The 15000-nt window shown below is 42.7% G+C and overlaps 1 protein-coding gene across 1 annotated transcript in view; it reads right to left on the bottom strand.

Moving 5' to 3' along the window:
* Positions 1 to 15000, bottom strand: part of trpc5a (transient receptor potential cation channel, subfamily C, member 5a) — a 104322-nt gene that overhangs the window by 52952 nt on the left and 36370 nt on the right. The window contains exon 2 of the mRNA XM_061031125.1: positions 1 to 12. This exon is cut by the window's left edge and continues 30 nt beyond it. Coding sequence (XP_060887108.1) covers positions 1 to 3 — 3 coding nt within the window. The 5' untranslated portion in view covers positions 4 to 12. The remainder of the gene's footprint in view (positions 13 to 15000) is intronic.

Raw genomic sequence — 15000 nt, forward strand, 5'->3', positions numbered from 1 at the left:
CATCTCGCCCGTCTGGAAGAAACAAAGACAGAAGGAGTGTTACTACAGCGGACTGGGAAGAAGAATGTCAACAGTTCTGCACAAGCAAAAGTAGTGGAGAAAGAAAAAACTGAAATTAAATACAGCGAGAGATCCAATTAAAAATACAACAAAAGAAGCTAGTCATCAAAGAAACTCGCTCTGTAAGTCAAGACAATAAAATGACTAAATTTACGTCTTCATTTTTACTAAGCGTGGCAAATAGTTCCTCTAAAAATGGCTCATACTTTCTTTGTTTTTGAAAGGACACGTGCTAAAAAGTATTTTTCTTGTAGAAATCGTAGCAGCAGAAATGTTCAATCACAGAGAATCTTGAATAACCATCTTGCCGTTGGACGCCACCGACAGTTTTGATCCATCAGTGTTTCCAACAGAAGAAGAGCGGCCTCATTTGTACACTGAAAATATCTAAGTGTACACTTGCTCTGACTCAAAAAATGGCAAAGGCCAACAGACAGTTCATACAAGTTGACATTTCACACTGGAATCATTAACAGGAGGGACAAACTCCAGTAGACTGCTCTGTCTCTTGCTCTGTCTCTCTGCAGAAAACCCTTACGAGAATGGGTTCTACTTGTGTTTGCAGTGACCTTTGTCTACCAAATTGGAACCATTTCATCCTTACATAGAGGTGGATGTTTGTGCCAAATCTGAATTCTCTTCAGGGGTTCCTGAGTTATTGGGATTACAATTATGGGAAAGAGCATGGACCGGAGAGATGGATGTACCAGAAATATAATGCCTACGTGCGCTATGTCGCCAGGTTACACCAGGTCATTTTGGAGTGAACAGTCCTTAAAGATGCATACATTTTAGCTCAACAAGCGACATGTGCATCACCTTGTGCATGTAGAAATAAATGCCAGAGAGTACATAGACTGTAGTTACATTGAAACAGTAAAAGACCTGAAAAAGCAAACATCTCTCAACTACAGTCGGGTAAAAAAAACATCTAGTTCACCTAACTCTATCTGACACTTGAAGCCTTGCAGAAAAGCAACAAACATCAGAGGTACAGGGATCACTTAAGCAGACATAAACCTGAATGTGAACTGACACAGTGAGAGACAGTGATGGACGGGCGGACAGTCGAAGCACAGCAGATTAGCGCCTCTCCATACATTTAGCTCACAGACCAGGGTAAGACTTATCCGGCAGAATTAGAGGCTCGAGCCGTGTTAAAACATGTAATACCCATGAACCGCTGCCTCCTGGAGAACCTGCACATTCTCAAGTTTTTCACACAGTTAGTTGTGACTTATTGCAGCATAATTAACCCCACATTTATGGATGTTACAGACAGATTGTGTGTTTTCTTACGCGACTTCGGATTCATGATCAGAAGTAAGTAACCATCAAAACCAGGAAAACGTTACAGATCACCATCTGCATTGAAACTTATTGTCCTCCCATATCCATGTGTGTGTTTGACTTGCTTGTGTTTGTGATGTACGTTTCTTTGGATAGAAGCGTCTGCTAAATGAATTGTAGATTTGTAGTCGATAAAAAATATAAATGAAGAACACAATCTGCACAGGTGGTCATGGCAAGCAAAGCTCTCGTTGATGAATGCAAAGACAAAAATGCTCAGGACATTTAGCACACATTCTGCTTGAGACTGCTTGAAAAATTAAGTATCCAGGTTTGAATACAACAGCCTGCGGTCAACCTTTGTATTACATTTGTATATTGTATTGAAGAAATAGTCAACAGACAAACACAAACCAAGAGATACACATAGATGAGCATAAACATTTGTTCAATGAGATATCATTTCAAGGTTTGTCAGAAACCAAGATCAAAAAACCAAGGACCCCACAAATCTTTACTGTATTTATGATGTTTCTGTTTTTTCTGCGACTAATCTCTCATCTAAATACTTGAGTCAAAGAGATATATTCAGAAGTCACACTCCGTTTCTTCCAAAGAGCGAAGTGAGTTTCCTGCCACTTTGCTGCAGTCAAAGAGCTTTAATGAAGCTTAAAGGAAAAAATAAATCTTCAGCGCTGACTCATGGCCCTCGGCTCAAGCGAAGCAAAGTCCCAGTCAAGACCCTGAGACCTTTTCAAAATCCTCGCAAACACACGGCAGCGAAACACAAACTGTGGCTCCTCATCCCGAAAGAAACAAGTTCCGAGTCCTGACATCTGACCCAGGAGCCTCTGAGGCCTGCTGCGAAAGAAATCCCAATAAAAGCAGTCTGTCAAGTTTTCTCTGCAAGACAGGTACTGGAGGCCTGCCGTGGTCAGAAAGCGTACGCTCGTTGGTCTGAGATTGATGCAAATCTTTTGCTCCACTGACATTGTCGTCTCTGCTCAAAGTGTTGTGTTTGTGAGAAAAGAAAGAAGACATATCTGCTGTCAGAGGACCCTTTATCAACAGCTGACAGATAAATTGATGCCTGCAGACACCAGCATTATCAAGTGGACGGAAAATACTGACTGGAAGATTCAGTTTTCATGATGCCTTGAAATAGAAATGTCAAACAGGGTTACTGCTCCACTGACAGTCCCAAAACCTGACAGTGTGAGTACTTAAACTCTGTGTACTCTGAGTAATTTATTCCAGTAATAATGAGGCAGATTAAACTCGATTATCCACAGAGGAGAAGGCAAGAGGAAACACGGTGACCCTGGTGTTTTGTACGCGTCTGACCTTTTTTGTAATGAGCTGCAGTTTTCCAATTTTAATTTAGCGCATTTATTTGCAGTAAATGAGTTCACGTCCAGGATGACCTTTAGTGACCACAACAGGACTGCAGTCGGCTGTAGAGCGCTCAGCTGGGTCTAACTGAACAAGACAAGACTGAACAAAAACTGAGGCTGACCTCTGGGTTTCTCAGAGTACTTAACCAGGTGTTGACTGAACCGTTAAATCTAAAGAGACGACATCTGAAGCTGTACCTGTGTGTTGAACAACACATGTAGGTAGTCTACGTCTTAAACTGAAATAACTAGGGCTGTCAAATGGTTAATATGCATATCCAGTACATGTAATCCCTGAGTTTCAATAGTTAATCGTGACTAATCATATGTTTGAAATTCCATTATTTTGCATTTAAAAAAGTTTTTTTTTAAATGTTTGAAATGTTCTTCTCTCCTAAGACTGCGTGGACTTTTCTTCCTGTTTTGCAAAACTAAACAAAAACTCTCTAAATGGTTGGAGAAATAAACGAAAAATTAAGCTGTCTGATCAAACGTCCAATTAAACCTTAATTTATTTTGAAACAAAATAAGGAACTTCCAGTAGATCGGCGTGTATGCGATTAATGAAATTAAAAACACTTCAAACTTTAATTTGGGACTTTCATTAATCTCGATTAACACGTTAAAGCTGACAGCCCCAATGGGATCATGGAGGTTGTGCTTTATTTTTATTTTGAACATCATAGACTGTATAAAAAAATGGACGTAACCCATTGGTTTCTGAAGCCATGAAGACAAACAGTGGTGGTCGCCATATTGGAAATGATCTCAAACTAAGTCAATCTACAAACAGTCAGAGGCTCCTGTCAAACAGCTCCAGCTTTGGCCAATAAAAGACTGATCTGTTTAGAACCAGGCTGTAAACATATTATATTATGTTATACCCGTATGCAGACGATATTCTATTTTACGTGACTAAGGTGAAAATATTTTTTCCGGAAAGACAAAATCTTTTAACGTTTTTCTTTACATACAGTTCAATCATGTACATTCACATGTAACATTTTAGTGTAACCACAAAACCCTTAGCAAGGCGGACTCTGCTAACATCGATCTGGTAACATCTTGCTTTTCCCATTTTCCTTAAAAAATGTAATACTTATTGACACATTTCATCAACTTAAATAGCATTTTCTGTTTGTTTAGATAGTCATGTCCATATGTTCCATTTCCTTACTGACAGGCTGTTTAGTGTAAAACACTTTCTTCTTTTTAAAATGTTCATCAGTACAACAAAAAACGTTTTCCTGCCCCTGTTTTTTACAGAGTGGTAGCTGGTAATTCAAAACACCCTCAAATATCCAAAAGAAGGCTGTTGTCTTGCACCATTCTGAACACTTCCCGTTTACAACTGGATGATGAAACCAAACTGAAACTTTGTTAACCCTCCTAGACACTGCAGAGCTCGTAGTGCCCCTTTGCAAATTGAGTTGGAGCCAATAGAAGGAAACTCCAATATATCAGGGGAGGGTGCAGCAGAGAGGCGGGTGGTTGGTTTTATGTGCTTTCTGTTATATGAGCTGAAATAAAGAAGAGTTAGTTCTCGGCTGAGGCTGACCTCTGGGTTTCTCAATCATGTTCTGGGTTCAAAATAAACAATTGGAGGTCTCTTTCCTCATTTCCTCCACATGATAACGTCACTTGACCTTTGAGAGCTCTGTTGATGGTGTGAGCTTGTTTCCCATCTTCCTTTTTCCATCATATTCCAAAACTGAAAAATAATCTTTGGATTAAAAATGTGAACTTTTCTGGACAGTTATTCCCCAATAGCTTGGGAACAAAATACACAGATTGAGTAAACAAGGTGACAAAGATTAGCTTTCAGCTGCTGGATTCGTTGCTGTTGACGGCTAAATGATGCGGTTGAGATTAAATGATGTGAGCTAGATTAATCCTGCAGTGGCGGACGTGAGGTTACTGGAATGCAGATCCGTTTAAGATCTGCATAGTGAGGGAGAATTTATGCTGACGGCTTCACAATGCTCCGCTGACTGTGGTACAGCAATGCAGATAAACCCCTTGCTATCTCCCTCCATCGCTCTCCCATTTTTTTTCTTCACCATCTTTTCTTTATTCCACAAGTTTTTCTTTTTTCACCAGACTCAGCCGCCGCTTTCACAACAACACGTTTTCTTTTCTCCTGAGTAATTTCCTGTCTGTGCTATTTTCTTTTGCCACCCGTACCTTCATTTCCCTCCTGAAGCCTGAACACCGCAACCCTTTTTTTTTTCTCTCTTTACCTCACCCCATCTCCCCTCACATCTTCTCCCCCGCCTGCATGTTTCTATTTGTAACGGCTCCACATTTTTCTCTTTCTTCGGAGAATGCTGTCTAGCATGGGCATCCTCATTTTTTACTCTCTCTCTTCTGCTCTGTTTTTCTGACTCTTGGCAAAAACAAAATCCCACTCCATCTTGAACTCACTTTCTCTGATTCTGATCTTTTGTCTTCATCTTGCATTTTTAAAACAGCTGTGGTTGGTTACAGTCAGCGTAGAGCATCAAAACCCAATTATCATGCTGCGATTTCTCCCTTGTTTGCAAATTTCCTCATCAGAATCTTACTTCCCCCAGACAAAATATGCAGCTTACAAATGGATGTGTTGCAGGTTTTGAGGGGCTTAAATGAGCATCCCATGGCATGATGTGTGCACCAGCACACGCGATGCTTCACACAGAAGTAATCAAGGTGCAGATCCAAGGACACGCTGATAACAGTGTGCCGACAGTCGCAGGTTTTCTGAAGAGCAGGAGTAAGTGCAGGGGAATAAGAAAGAGGATTGATGCAGGGAGCAGCCACCTGCTGGGATGCGTGTCACACAAACACACTCCAACAATAATGGATGATACAGCCTGCTGAATGGAACCTACAAACGGCGATTCAACGCTCTCCCAGTGAGGTGACATTAGAGGCTGAGAAAGAAAAATGGAAAAACGCTCAGCTGACAGCTAGACAACCACCATCCCTGAGTTGGAAAAAAATAAACTGACCTGCTCGTCTTGGCCCAGTTGTTTTTGAAAGTGTCAACCGGAGAAGTGGTTGCCAGCGGGCTACCAAAACCAAAAGGCAGTTTAAGTGGTACCAACCCTGATCTCTTCCCCCCAACCCATCTAGATGGATCAGTCCATGGATGGTTCCTCCTTATACACGGAGGGGATGCTCATACTGGGACTAATTCCCCAGTCCAAATTCAGACTTGTTAGACTTTGTCTAAAGGTTATCAATCAATATAAATCATCTGTGGTCATCATTGTGATGAGCTGTGTTTAATGTCAAGACCGAGATCTAGATATCAGATTTATATTCACTGACCAGCTAACGTAAGCAGTGCTAGCATCACAAACCTTCGGTCCTCCTTGCAGATTAATATCCTCTTTGAATGTGGTTAGACATTGCACCAATCAGGGGAATATATATGCCAGTTTAACCTGACAAAATATACCGCCAAACCATACTGCTCCCAGGAGATGCCATCCATCCACTGCGTTGGTTTACATCCAGGCAGTAGCGCAGGAAGTGCATGCCCATTTCCCGGATCTACAGCCATGGCTAGTGGCAGCTTAGACATCACTGAGGGCCTACATTAAACCAACTAGTAGTTCTGGTGCTGACTAGTGAGGGTGAAGACCTTAAGTCATAAATTCGACTAATCGCACACATCCCCAACAAAGATGAGGCCACATGTGCTTACCTTGTCCAGGTGGGCTTTAAAGTCGTTTGTTTCCTGAGCTAAAATCGGTTAGAAATGGCCTTTCCATTTCAACTGCAAACATGGTTACTGGATTGGTCTGGTCTCAAGTGGGAACCAGCTACACAATTGGCCCAGTACGTTTGGAAGTGACAACCAATCACGTAGCGTTCAGGTATAGAAAACAAATCGCAGTGTTTTAAAGTGGCTGTATATGCTCACATTAAATCATCCAGGGTTTTATGATACTTCTAGTAGCTGTTAAAAGTCTCTGATGGACTCGAGTGTGAGTGTATTAATGACCTGCCCGCTGCTCTGACTTCCTGCCAAACTCCCCTCCGATCCTCCGACTCTGTTCTGAAAGCCCAAACTGAAATCCAGGACCCGTTTCCAGCCTCACAGCAGATCAGAGAGCAGCAGGGAACACAGGCGGCTTTAAAACCCAACACCAACACTATCCTTATTAATAGCATCGCCTTTGTTTATGTCTTCCATGTTTCCCTCTTTTCTTTAATGATGCTGTTTTGTTTTTAAGATAAGTTTCACCAAGGCATTTGAAATAAAAGGGGGAACATTTCAATCGGATATCATCTGACAACGACAAACCCTCTGGAACCGGCCGACAGCTTTTCAGGGATTTCAGGGTCACCATCAATTTGGCATGAAGCGTCTTCAGACCAAAACTTCCTGTACGATATGTTGCCTTTGTTTACAATCCAACTAGCAACCTTGAAGGAGTCTGGAGTCTGAGTTCAGAGACGGTGTCCAAGAGCTGCACTGCTACGCAGATCTTGGTTTACAGACATTAATTAAAGCTAACCCGCAATTGAACCAATACGAACGCAAGATCGTATTTTTCATCCCTTTAACAACATTATGTCAAAACAGGCACCGAGCGAACAACAAATCATTCTCAGAAAGACAAAGCAACATGTTGGCACGTTTTTCTCTTTGTTCCCACGGGATCTTGTAGTTCTCTGTGATCTTGTAGTTCTCTGTGATCTTGTAGTTCTCCTGTGATCTTGTAGTTCTCCTGTGATCTTGTAGTTCTCCTGTGATCTTGTAGTTCTCCTGTGATCTTGTAGTTCTCTTGTGATATTGTAGTTCTCCTGTGATCTTGTAGTTCTCCTGTGATCTTGTAGTTCTCTTGTGATCTTGTAGTTCTCTTGTGATATTGTAGTTCTCCTGTGATCTTGTAGTTCTCCTGTGATCTTGTAGTTCTCCCTGTGATCTTGTAGTTCTCCTGTGATCTTGTAGTTCTCTGTGATCTTGTAGTTCTCCTGTGATCTTGTAGTTCTCCTGTGATCTTGTAGTTCTCTTGTGATCTTGTAGTTCTCCTGTGATCTTGTAGTTCTCTTGTGATATTGTAGTTCTCCTGTGATCTTGTAGTTCTCCTGTGATCTTGTAGTTCTCCTGTGATCTTGTAGTTCTCTTGTGATCTTGTAGTTCTCTGTGATATTGTAGTTCTCCTGTGATCTTGTAGTTCTCTTGTGATATTGTAGTTCTCATGTGATCTTGTAGTTCTCCTGTGATCTTGTAGTTCTCTGTGATCTTGTAGTTCTCTGTGATCTTGTAGTTCTCCTGTGATCTTGTAGTTCTCCTGTGATCTTGTAGTTCTCTGTGATCTTGTAGTTCTCTTGTGATCTTGTAGTTCTCTTGTGATCTTGTAGTTCTCATGTGATCTTGTAGTTCTCTGTGATCTTGTAGTTCTCTTGTGATCTTGTAGTTCTCTGTGATCTTGTAGTTCTCTGTGATCTTGTAGTTCTCTTATGATCTTGTAGTTCTCTGTGATCTTGTAGTTCTCTGTGATCTTGTAGTTCTCTGTGATCTTGTAGTTCTCCTGTGATCTTGTACAGCTGCTCACGTTCCAGAAACAGATCCAGTGGGGGTCTGGAGTATGTGGGGATTGGGGGTATAGTGTCGTCAGATGATGGCTCACCTATCAGTGCTAACCCATAGACTGTTTTAAAGCAGACCAAACCAAAGCCTGCTAAAACAGAGCCACAGTTACAGCCCAGATCTACCTGAAGCTAAAAGCAGAGCGCTACAGACCCAAAGAGATTACAATGAAGTCATTAGTCCTGCTTTGTTTTAATGAATGTATCAGCAGCAGACATTACGTTTCTATGTGTGAACATCAGCAGGAAACACTGAACTAAGCAGAAAGAGCTGCCAGCAGAACCTGAGAGCCAAATGTTCTCTGCTTTTTATTGTATGTGGGTGGTCCTCTCTCTCTCTCTCTCTTGTTCTTTCTAATGTTTCCCTCCTTCACCACACTCCTACCCTCAAACCCTTCTACATCGTCTCCTCTCTTCACTTCCACGCCTGCTCTCTCACATTAACGTCGTGCAGCTTCAACAACAATCAGGGTCAAGGGTTTCTCCCATGAGCGCTCACATTAGGGCTCCTCAGGTGCTCGGTGACACGGTGAAACCTCCAAACGTTTCAGGGCTCGGTGACTCAGGGAGCATTTAGGGGAAATGAAAAAGTATTTATTTGGACAGATTTATTTTTTCTCTGCATGGAGGGTCAACAAGTCCTCAGAGGGGTCATGTGCAAACTTTGTCTGTCATGGACTCAGATTAATATAACATCTTTAATATAAAACAACACTACATTACATTTCCCTATGATGTGTCGATCCATCAGGAGACATATATTCAGACTATCTGAGTTCTTCTTAAAGTGAGCACACTCATCTCACCACTCCACATTTCTCCGTCGTCCGTCATCCCTCACTCCATCAATTTTTACCTCTCCCCTGTCAACTCAAATATCAAACCGTCAGCCACTTCATCTCTCTCTAATCCTCGCTCGTATATCTGCTCTCTCCACTTCACTCTCACCGTCCCCTCATTCATCCCGGCAATATTCCTGCACTACTTCAGCCATTTATCTCCCCCCTCTCTCTCTAACTCCTCTCCATCTCTCCCGTTGCCCTCTGGTAGTTTCCCCCCCAACCTGTCTGGCTCCATCTTCCCCGTACTTTATCAAACTCTCTCTCTCTCTCTCTCTCTCTCCATCTTTCACTCCCACTTCCTGCCTTTGCAGAGAGTCTAATCTGTTTTCAGCTTTCTTAAAAAAAAAAAAACTCTCTCTCGCTTTCCTTTTGTTTCTAATTCACTCTGAAACTCTGCAGTTTGTCTCCCCCTCCTCCCGTCAGCGATGCTTCTCCTTATCTATGTCTTTTTCTCCCTCGCTCCCGATCTGCATTCGTCCCACAACCTTGCCCGTCTTTCCCTCCCTCTCTTCCTTCCCTTAAGTCCCGCAGGACCCCCTCTGTCTCCCTCCCCTCCCTCCATCTTGCCCTTTTCCTCCCGTCTACAAAGAAGAAGTGTTTTCCATGAAGAGAGAAGGAAGGCAAACAAATCAGCAGAGTCTCCCCGAGGTGTTCATAAATGTGATGACTGTCAGTTACTGTGAAGATTTTCATTAAAGGCGGTCACTTTGTTCATGTGATGACTTTGGCCCCTTAGGATTCCAAGTTTGTAAAAAAGCACCCGAGTTAAAAAAAAACCTGAATTCTCCTTTGACATCGATGACTAAGAGCCAAAACAGCAATCAGGTAAACATTAGCTGAAGAGTCGGACCCTGCAGGCGGACTGCTGCAGGGATACAAACACAATCAGACAGTTTTGTGATTGAGGGAGTTTTCAGAAGCTCCGTGGAGGAAACGCAGACGTTATCGTTCATTTCAGTGAAACCACAGCGAGGACACAGCGAGGAGTCCTGTCGCAGAGAGAAACCAAAACAGCTGCAACACAAAGCACCACACTGCTTCAGGTCGTTACTGCAGCAGCAACACTTTATCAAAACCTGCAGGAAAAACTGCACGGACAGCAGAAAAGGTTCACAGAAACAACTTCACTGTGGAGGTGAAGCCGCTAAGGTGGCTAAGGTTTGGATTCCTCAAGTATTTTTTTATTTTCATATTAATAAACATTTTGGTAAATATGCCAGAGTTAGCCAAAAGGCTAGATTTTATAAAAGGCTCCCTAAAAAAAAAACATCAAACATCGCTAAAAAGCTACAAAAATAGAAATATAATTTCTGGGGGAATGTCTGCATGTTTGACATCTGGAAAGTGAAAAGAAATGAAGAAAAAGGGAAATAACAGCTGAGAAGGAGGAGGTGAGTATTAACCAACTCTTCACTTCTTGTTCAACATGATCTGTTGTGATGCGTTCAAGGACTGTGCTGCTGCAGCTTGGAAGGAAAAAAGGGTGAAATGGGGGTCAAAGAGGGACTCTTAATTGGAATTTTAATTAGTCCCCAAACAGGTTCAACCCGACCTGAGGAGCCTGACTCAGACCTGCAGCTTTGATGCCGCATGGAGGAGGATTGTTAGCAGCTTTTTTTTCTCTCTCCGGCTGACGGAGGTGTAAGATCGTCAAACTCACAGCTGCGAGTTCACAATTTGCAGGATTCTCATGATTAGTAAAGAGAGTTTGGATGATGTCGTGATAATCAAAACATCCGATTCTATAGATGATATTTTGTTTTAGAGCGGTTTGGAGTTAAGACACCTTCACATGATCCTCAGGAGTAGAATCTTACTTAAACATTAAAAGTTGTAAACATATTAAAGGGGACATATTCTCCCCCTCCTCCACCTTTTCAAACAGTCCCCCTGTGGTCTAAATGAAACATCTGTGCTGTGCTTTGTTCAAAATATAACATGACTCAAGCACCAGAGGAGGTTTGTGACCCTGTATAAACCAGCTCTCTCAAAACGCTCTGTTTTGGTGTGTGTGTCTCTTTAAATGTAATGACCCCCCCCCTGAGTTTTCCCAGTAGACATCACTCCTCTGTAGAGAGAATGAAAATGGCAGAGCTGCGCTAAAGTTTTGTTCTAGGCTGGGGGTGGAGTCCATGGGTAGCGATACCAGGGGAGGGGAGGGGATTTTTTTTTTTACCAGAATCCCACTGTGACATCACAAGGAGAGCACATTTGAAACAGAGCATTATGCAGACCACAAACAAAGGACTGGATGGTTTATTTCACATGTTGTGGGTCAGTAGACTCTCAGGTTACCCAGATATATGTTCAAAAACACTGAAGAAGTCTTCATTATATGTCCCCTTTAATTTCTGCTGCTCTTTTTTGAATGGGTGTGTATGTGACTTGTGGTGCTCTTGGAGCCAGCCTCTAGTGGACACTCGAGGAACTGCAGGATTTTGCACTTACGCATCAGCCTCCAACACAGAAACCAACCAGAAAGAAGGCTTCAGAGCACATGTTAAGAGCTCTGGGTCTCGTTTAGCCTCGCTGTAACACTCAACAGGCGAGTTAATTACAAACTAACTTCTTATTTACATCCTCAGCCTGGCAGAAGGCCGCCCGGACTAAATGAGAACACATTCTGGCAAAAGAAACTCTGTTGGCAGATGATGCAATGCTGTGTTGTGTAACGCTCTAAATTTAGAACCAAAAGGCATTTCGGCTTTTGGGGAGACGAGACCGCCAGCTGAACTGAAAATATCTTCAACCCCAGCGCTACCTAGAAGATCCTGGGGGAGCTTCCCCTCGCCGCCTCTAATCCCCCCCCCTCCCCCCACCCTTTCTTTTCCTCTTCATCCATCCATCCATCCTTTTCTCTCCTCAGCCTTTGGTTTCACTTCTCCGTGACTGATTTTCACTTTCCCCCTTCAGCCGCTCCGCTCGTCCTCTTCTTCAATTCTAATCCCGCTTCTCTTTCTTCCTTTTAACTCCTGAGACCCCGGGAAAACTCCATCACAATGTTCCTGCGATTCACAGGACGAGTTCTCGCACAAATCAGCGTTTATCCACTAAATCGAAAGAAAAAGTTCAAAAACAGAAAGACAGAAACTTCTATCACTAGAACTTTACATTTTATGAATCCTAACTCCAGCGTTTGATACTAAATGTGGAAAGTTTTAACACAGGACACGAGTCAAACACTGACAACAAAAACAACAATATGGTTAAAACTCGAGGAACTGTTACATTAGTTATGAAAACCCTGTCTGCTTCATTTTTGTATTTGTTGTGGAAAATCACCCCATATCTTACAATTTGTTTTTTTTATTTGATTTGTTATTATTTTTTTGTATTTAATTTATTTTGTTCTGTATAAACTTACAAAAATGTGAAAAGAGGAATCACTCTATTGTCTAACCACAAATGTACAAATGTCTGTGAATGTGTGATTCTAAATAAAATAAATAAAATAAAAACTGCAGGATTGTGCACTTCAGCATCAGACTCAGACGTGAAGTTTTTTTTTTTTTACTTCAATACGGTGGCCCTTAAGTGCAAAACACAACGACATTAACTTCCAACGGAAAAGGTAGGTACCTGCGGTCGACAAGGATCGTCTCTGATTGGACGAACCGAAAGGATATGCTGCTTTCATTAACGTTTCTCTTCCTGGTGACAAAGGCGTATGATGCATTTACTTCCTCTTAAAAAGACTGACAGTGCGTTCGTCCAATCAGAGACGATCCTTGTCGACCTCAGGTACCGAACTCTTCCGTCAATGTCGTTGTGTTTTGCACTTCAGGGCCACCGTACTTTAAACTTTCTTTATGATGTGCTGCTAAACTTAATTCATTCATTGTTGACGATACAGATCTATTATTTTCTATTCTACATCTGCTCGGTCGGGAGAGGAGGCTTAAAGAGACAGTACCTAAAGACGCCTGTGTCAGAGTTTAAGTCTGAAACTCATCATAATGTGCAGATTTACATCCTGGTCACTGACAAGAAGTAGACGTATGTTCAGCACAAAGCTTTGATTTTACTTCCTGTGTTTCAAAAACGATCCTGAGTGCAACGAGGTCTAAAGGGTTAACTCTTATTCTTCACCATCTTTTTCTAACTCATCCATTCTTCCTGGAGGCTCGTCTGTCCGACGTGTAATCCCTCTGATCGCCCCTCCATCCACCCTCCCTCCAGCTTTACTCGTCCTCTCTCTTCAGATCATCCTTCAACTCTCTCCCTTTCATCCGTCCTGCCATCTGCTACCTGTCCCTCCTCACCTCCTCATTCATCTCCTTCCTCCATCCCTCCTCACCTCCTCTCTGTGTCCTCATTCATCTCCTCTCCTGTCCCCTCACCTCCTTCTCTCTTCATCCTCCGCTGTAAATCTGACACTTCCCCACCTCTCTCTGTCATCCCTCTTTCTGTCATGTTTTAGGATTTATCCCCTAAAATCCTGCGCTCATCCTTCCTCTTCCCTTTCTTCTCCTCTCTGACTCATCCTTTTCCCTTTCATCCTTTTTACCCCGTCTTTGATTCCATTAACATTCCTCGTCCTTGTCTCCTCTTTTCCCTCGTCTGTTTTTTCTTGAGCGGTTACGGCAGCGATGTCTGTTTGTGTTTTTTAATGAAACGACCAGAAATAATGAAACACTTCCCTCGACTTGAGTCGGAATAAAACTCGCACCAAACCTCAGCGCTCTCACTTAAAAGTCTGAAGCACTCGAAGGAACTGTCCGTTGTTACATGTGAGCTCGCTTTAATAAAAAACTCTCCTCTCGTCTCTTAAAGCGGCCGGCTCCTGATGTGACAGATTTTCTAGCGATTTTTGGCTGAAAAACAAACAAATTCAAAAGACGATCTTGGCAGATGATCTTCCTTTCAGTTGGCAGCAGGGACAAAAAAGTGAGATTTGGATGCTGCTGGCGGAGCTGGAGATGTGTCGCCTTTTCATTAGAATCCGAAAAAGTTGGCTTTAGAAAAACGAGACGTGTGTGTGTGTGTCAAAGCTTCAAACACGAGCCGCAGATTGATGAAGCTGAAACACACTTAAAGAGAAACAACACTATTTTTAAAACCACAACACTTGCTGTGGTCTAGAGATCAGTGGTTCCCCAAGTTGAGGGACTGGACCCCCCCAATGGGGGGCGCCAACCACCAAGAGGGGGGTCTTCTCTAAAAACTAAAAATAATCTTATAATAAATTAAAATCAATCAGGAGTCAGGATCTCCAGTCTCTGGAAATTTTTGGGGGTCGCGAGCTCAGAAAAAGTTTGGGAACCCCTGGTCTAGATCAGTGGTTCACAAAGTGGGGGATGGGACCCACCGGGGGGGGGGGGGGGGGGGGGGGGGGGGGTCGCAAAACACTGAGAGAGGGTCACGAGGTGTCTCCTAAAAAAAACCCAAAAATGAATATTTAACCCTTTATTACCCCGCTGAATAGAAGAATAAGAAAACCTAAAATAGACACTTTAAAAGAAGCAACCTTGCCTGCTGCCGCCATTTTGGCTCCTATTTCTTTTTCAGATACTTCAACAATTTGATGCAGCGTCACTCCGTCTCATGACCGCGTCCGTAAAACTTCAGGAACAGTCAGAGGGGCGCTGCTTGTCAACAGGGAAGGCAGGAAGCTGCTCGGGGCCCCCAAAACCAGTAAAGGGGGGCTCACAAACTTTAACCAAAGAAATGTGCAAATTTTGCAACGACAGTCGGAAACCTCCCTAAGGGGGCCCCATCTGACAGCACAAAAAACAAAGTTCATCATCAGGGTGAAGCATCAGGACTCTGGTAGTCATGATGGTGATGAACTCTGGTTTGAGGAGCCCCCCCGTTGATTTTTGCCGAGG

This window comes from Labrus mixtus, chromosome 23, assembly GCF_963584025.1.
Source record: "Labrus mixtus chromosome 23, fLabMix1.1, whole genome shotgun sequence".
Lineage (NCBI taxonomy): Eukaryota > Metazoa > Chordata > Actinopteri > Labriformes > Labridae > Labrus > Labrus mixtus.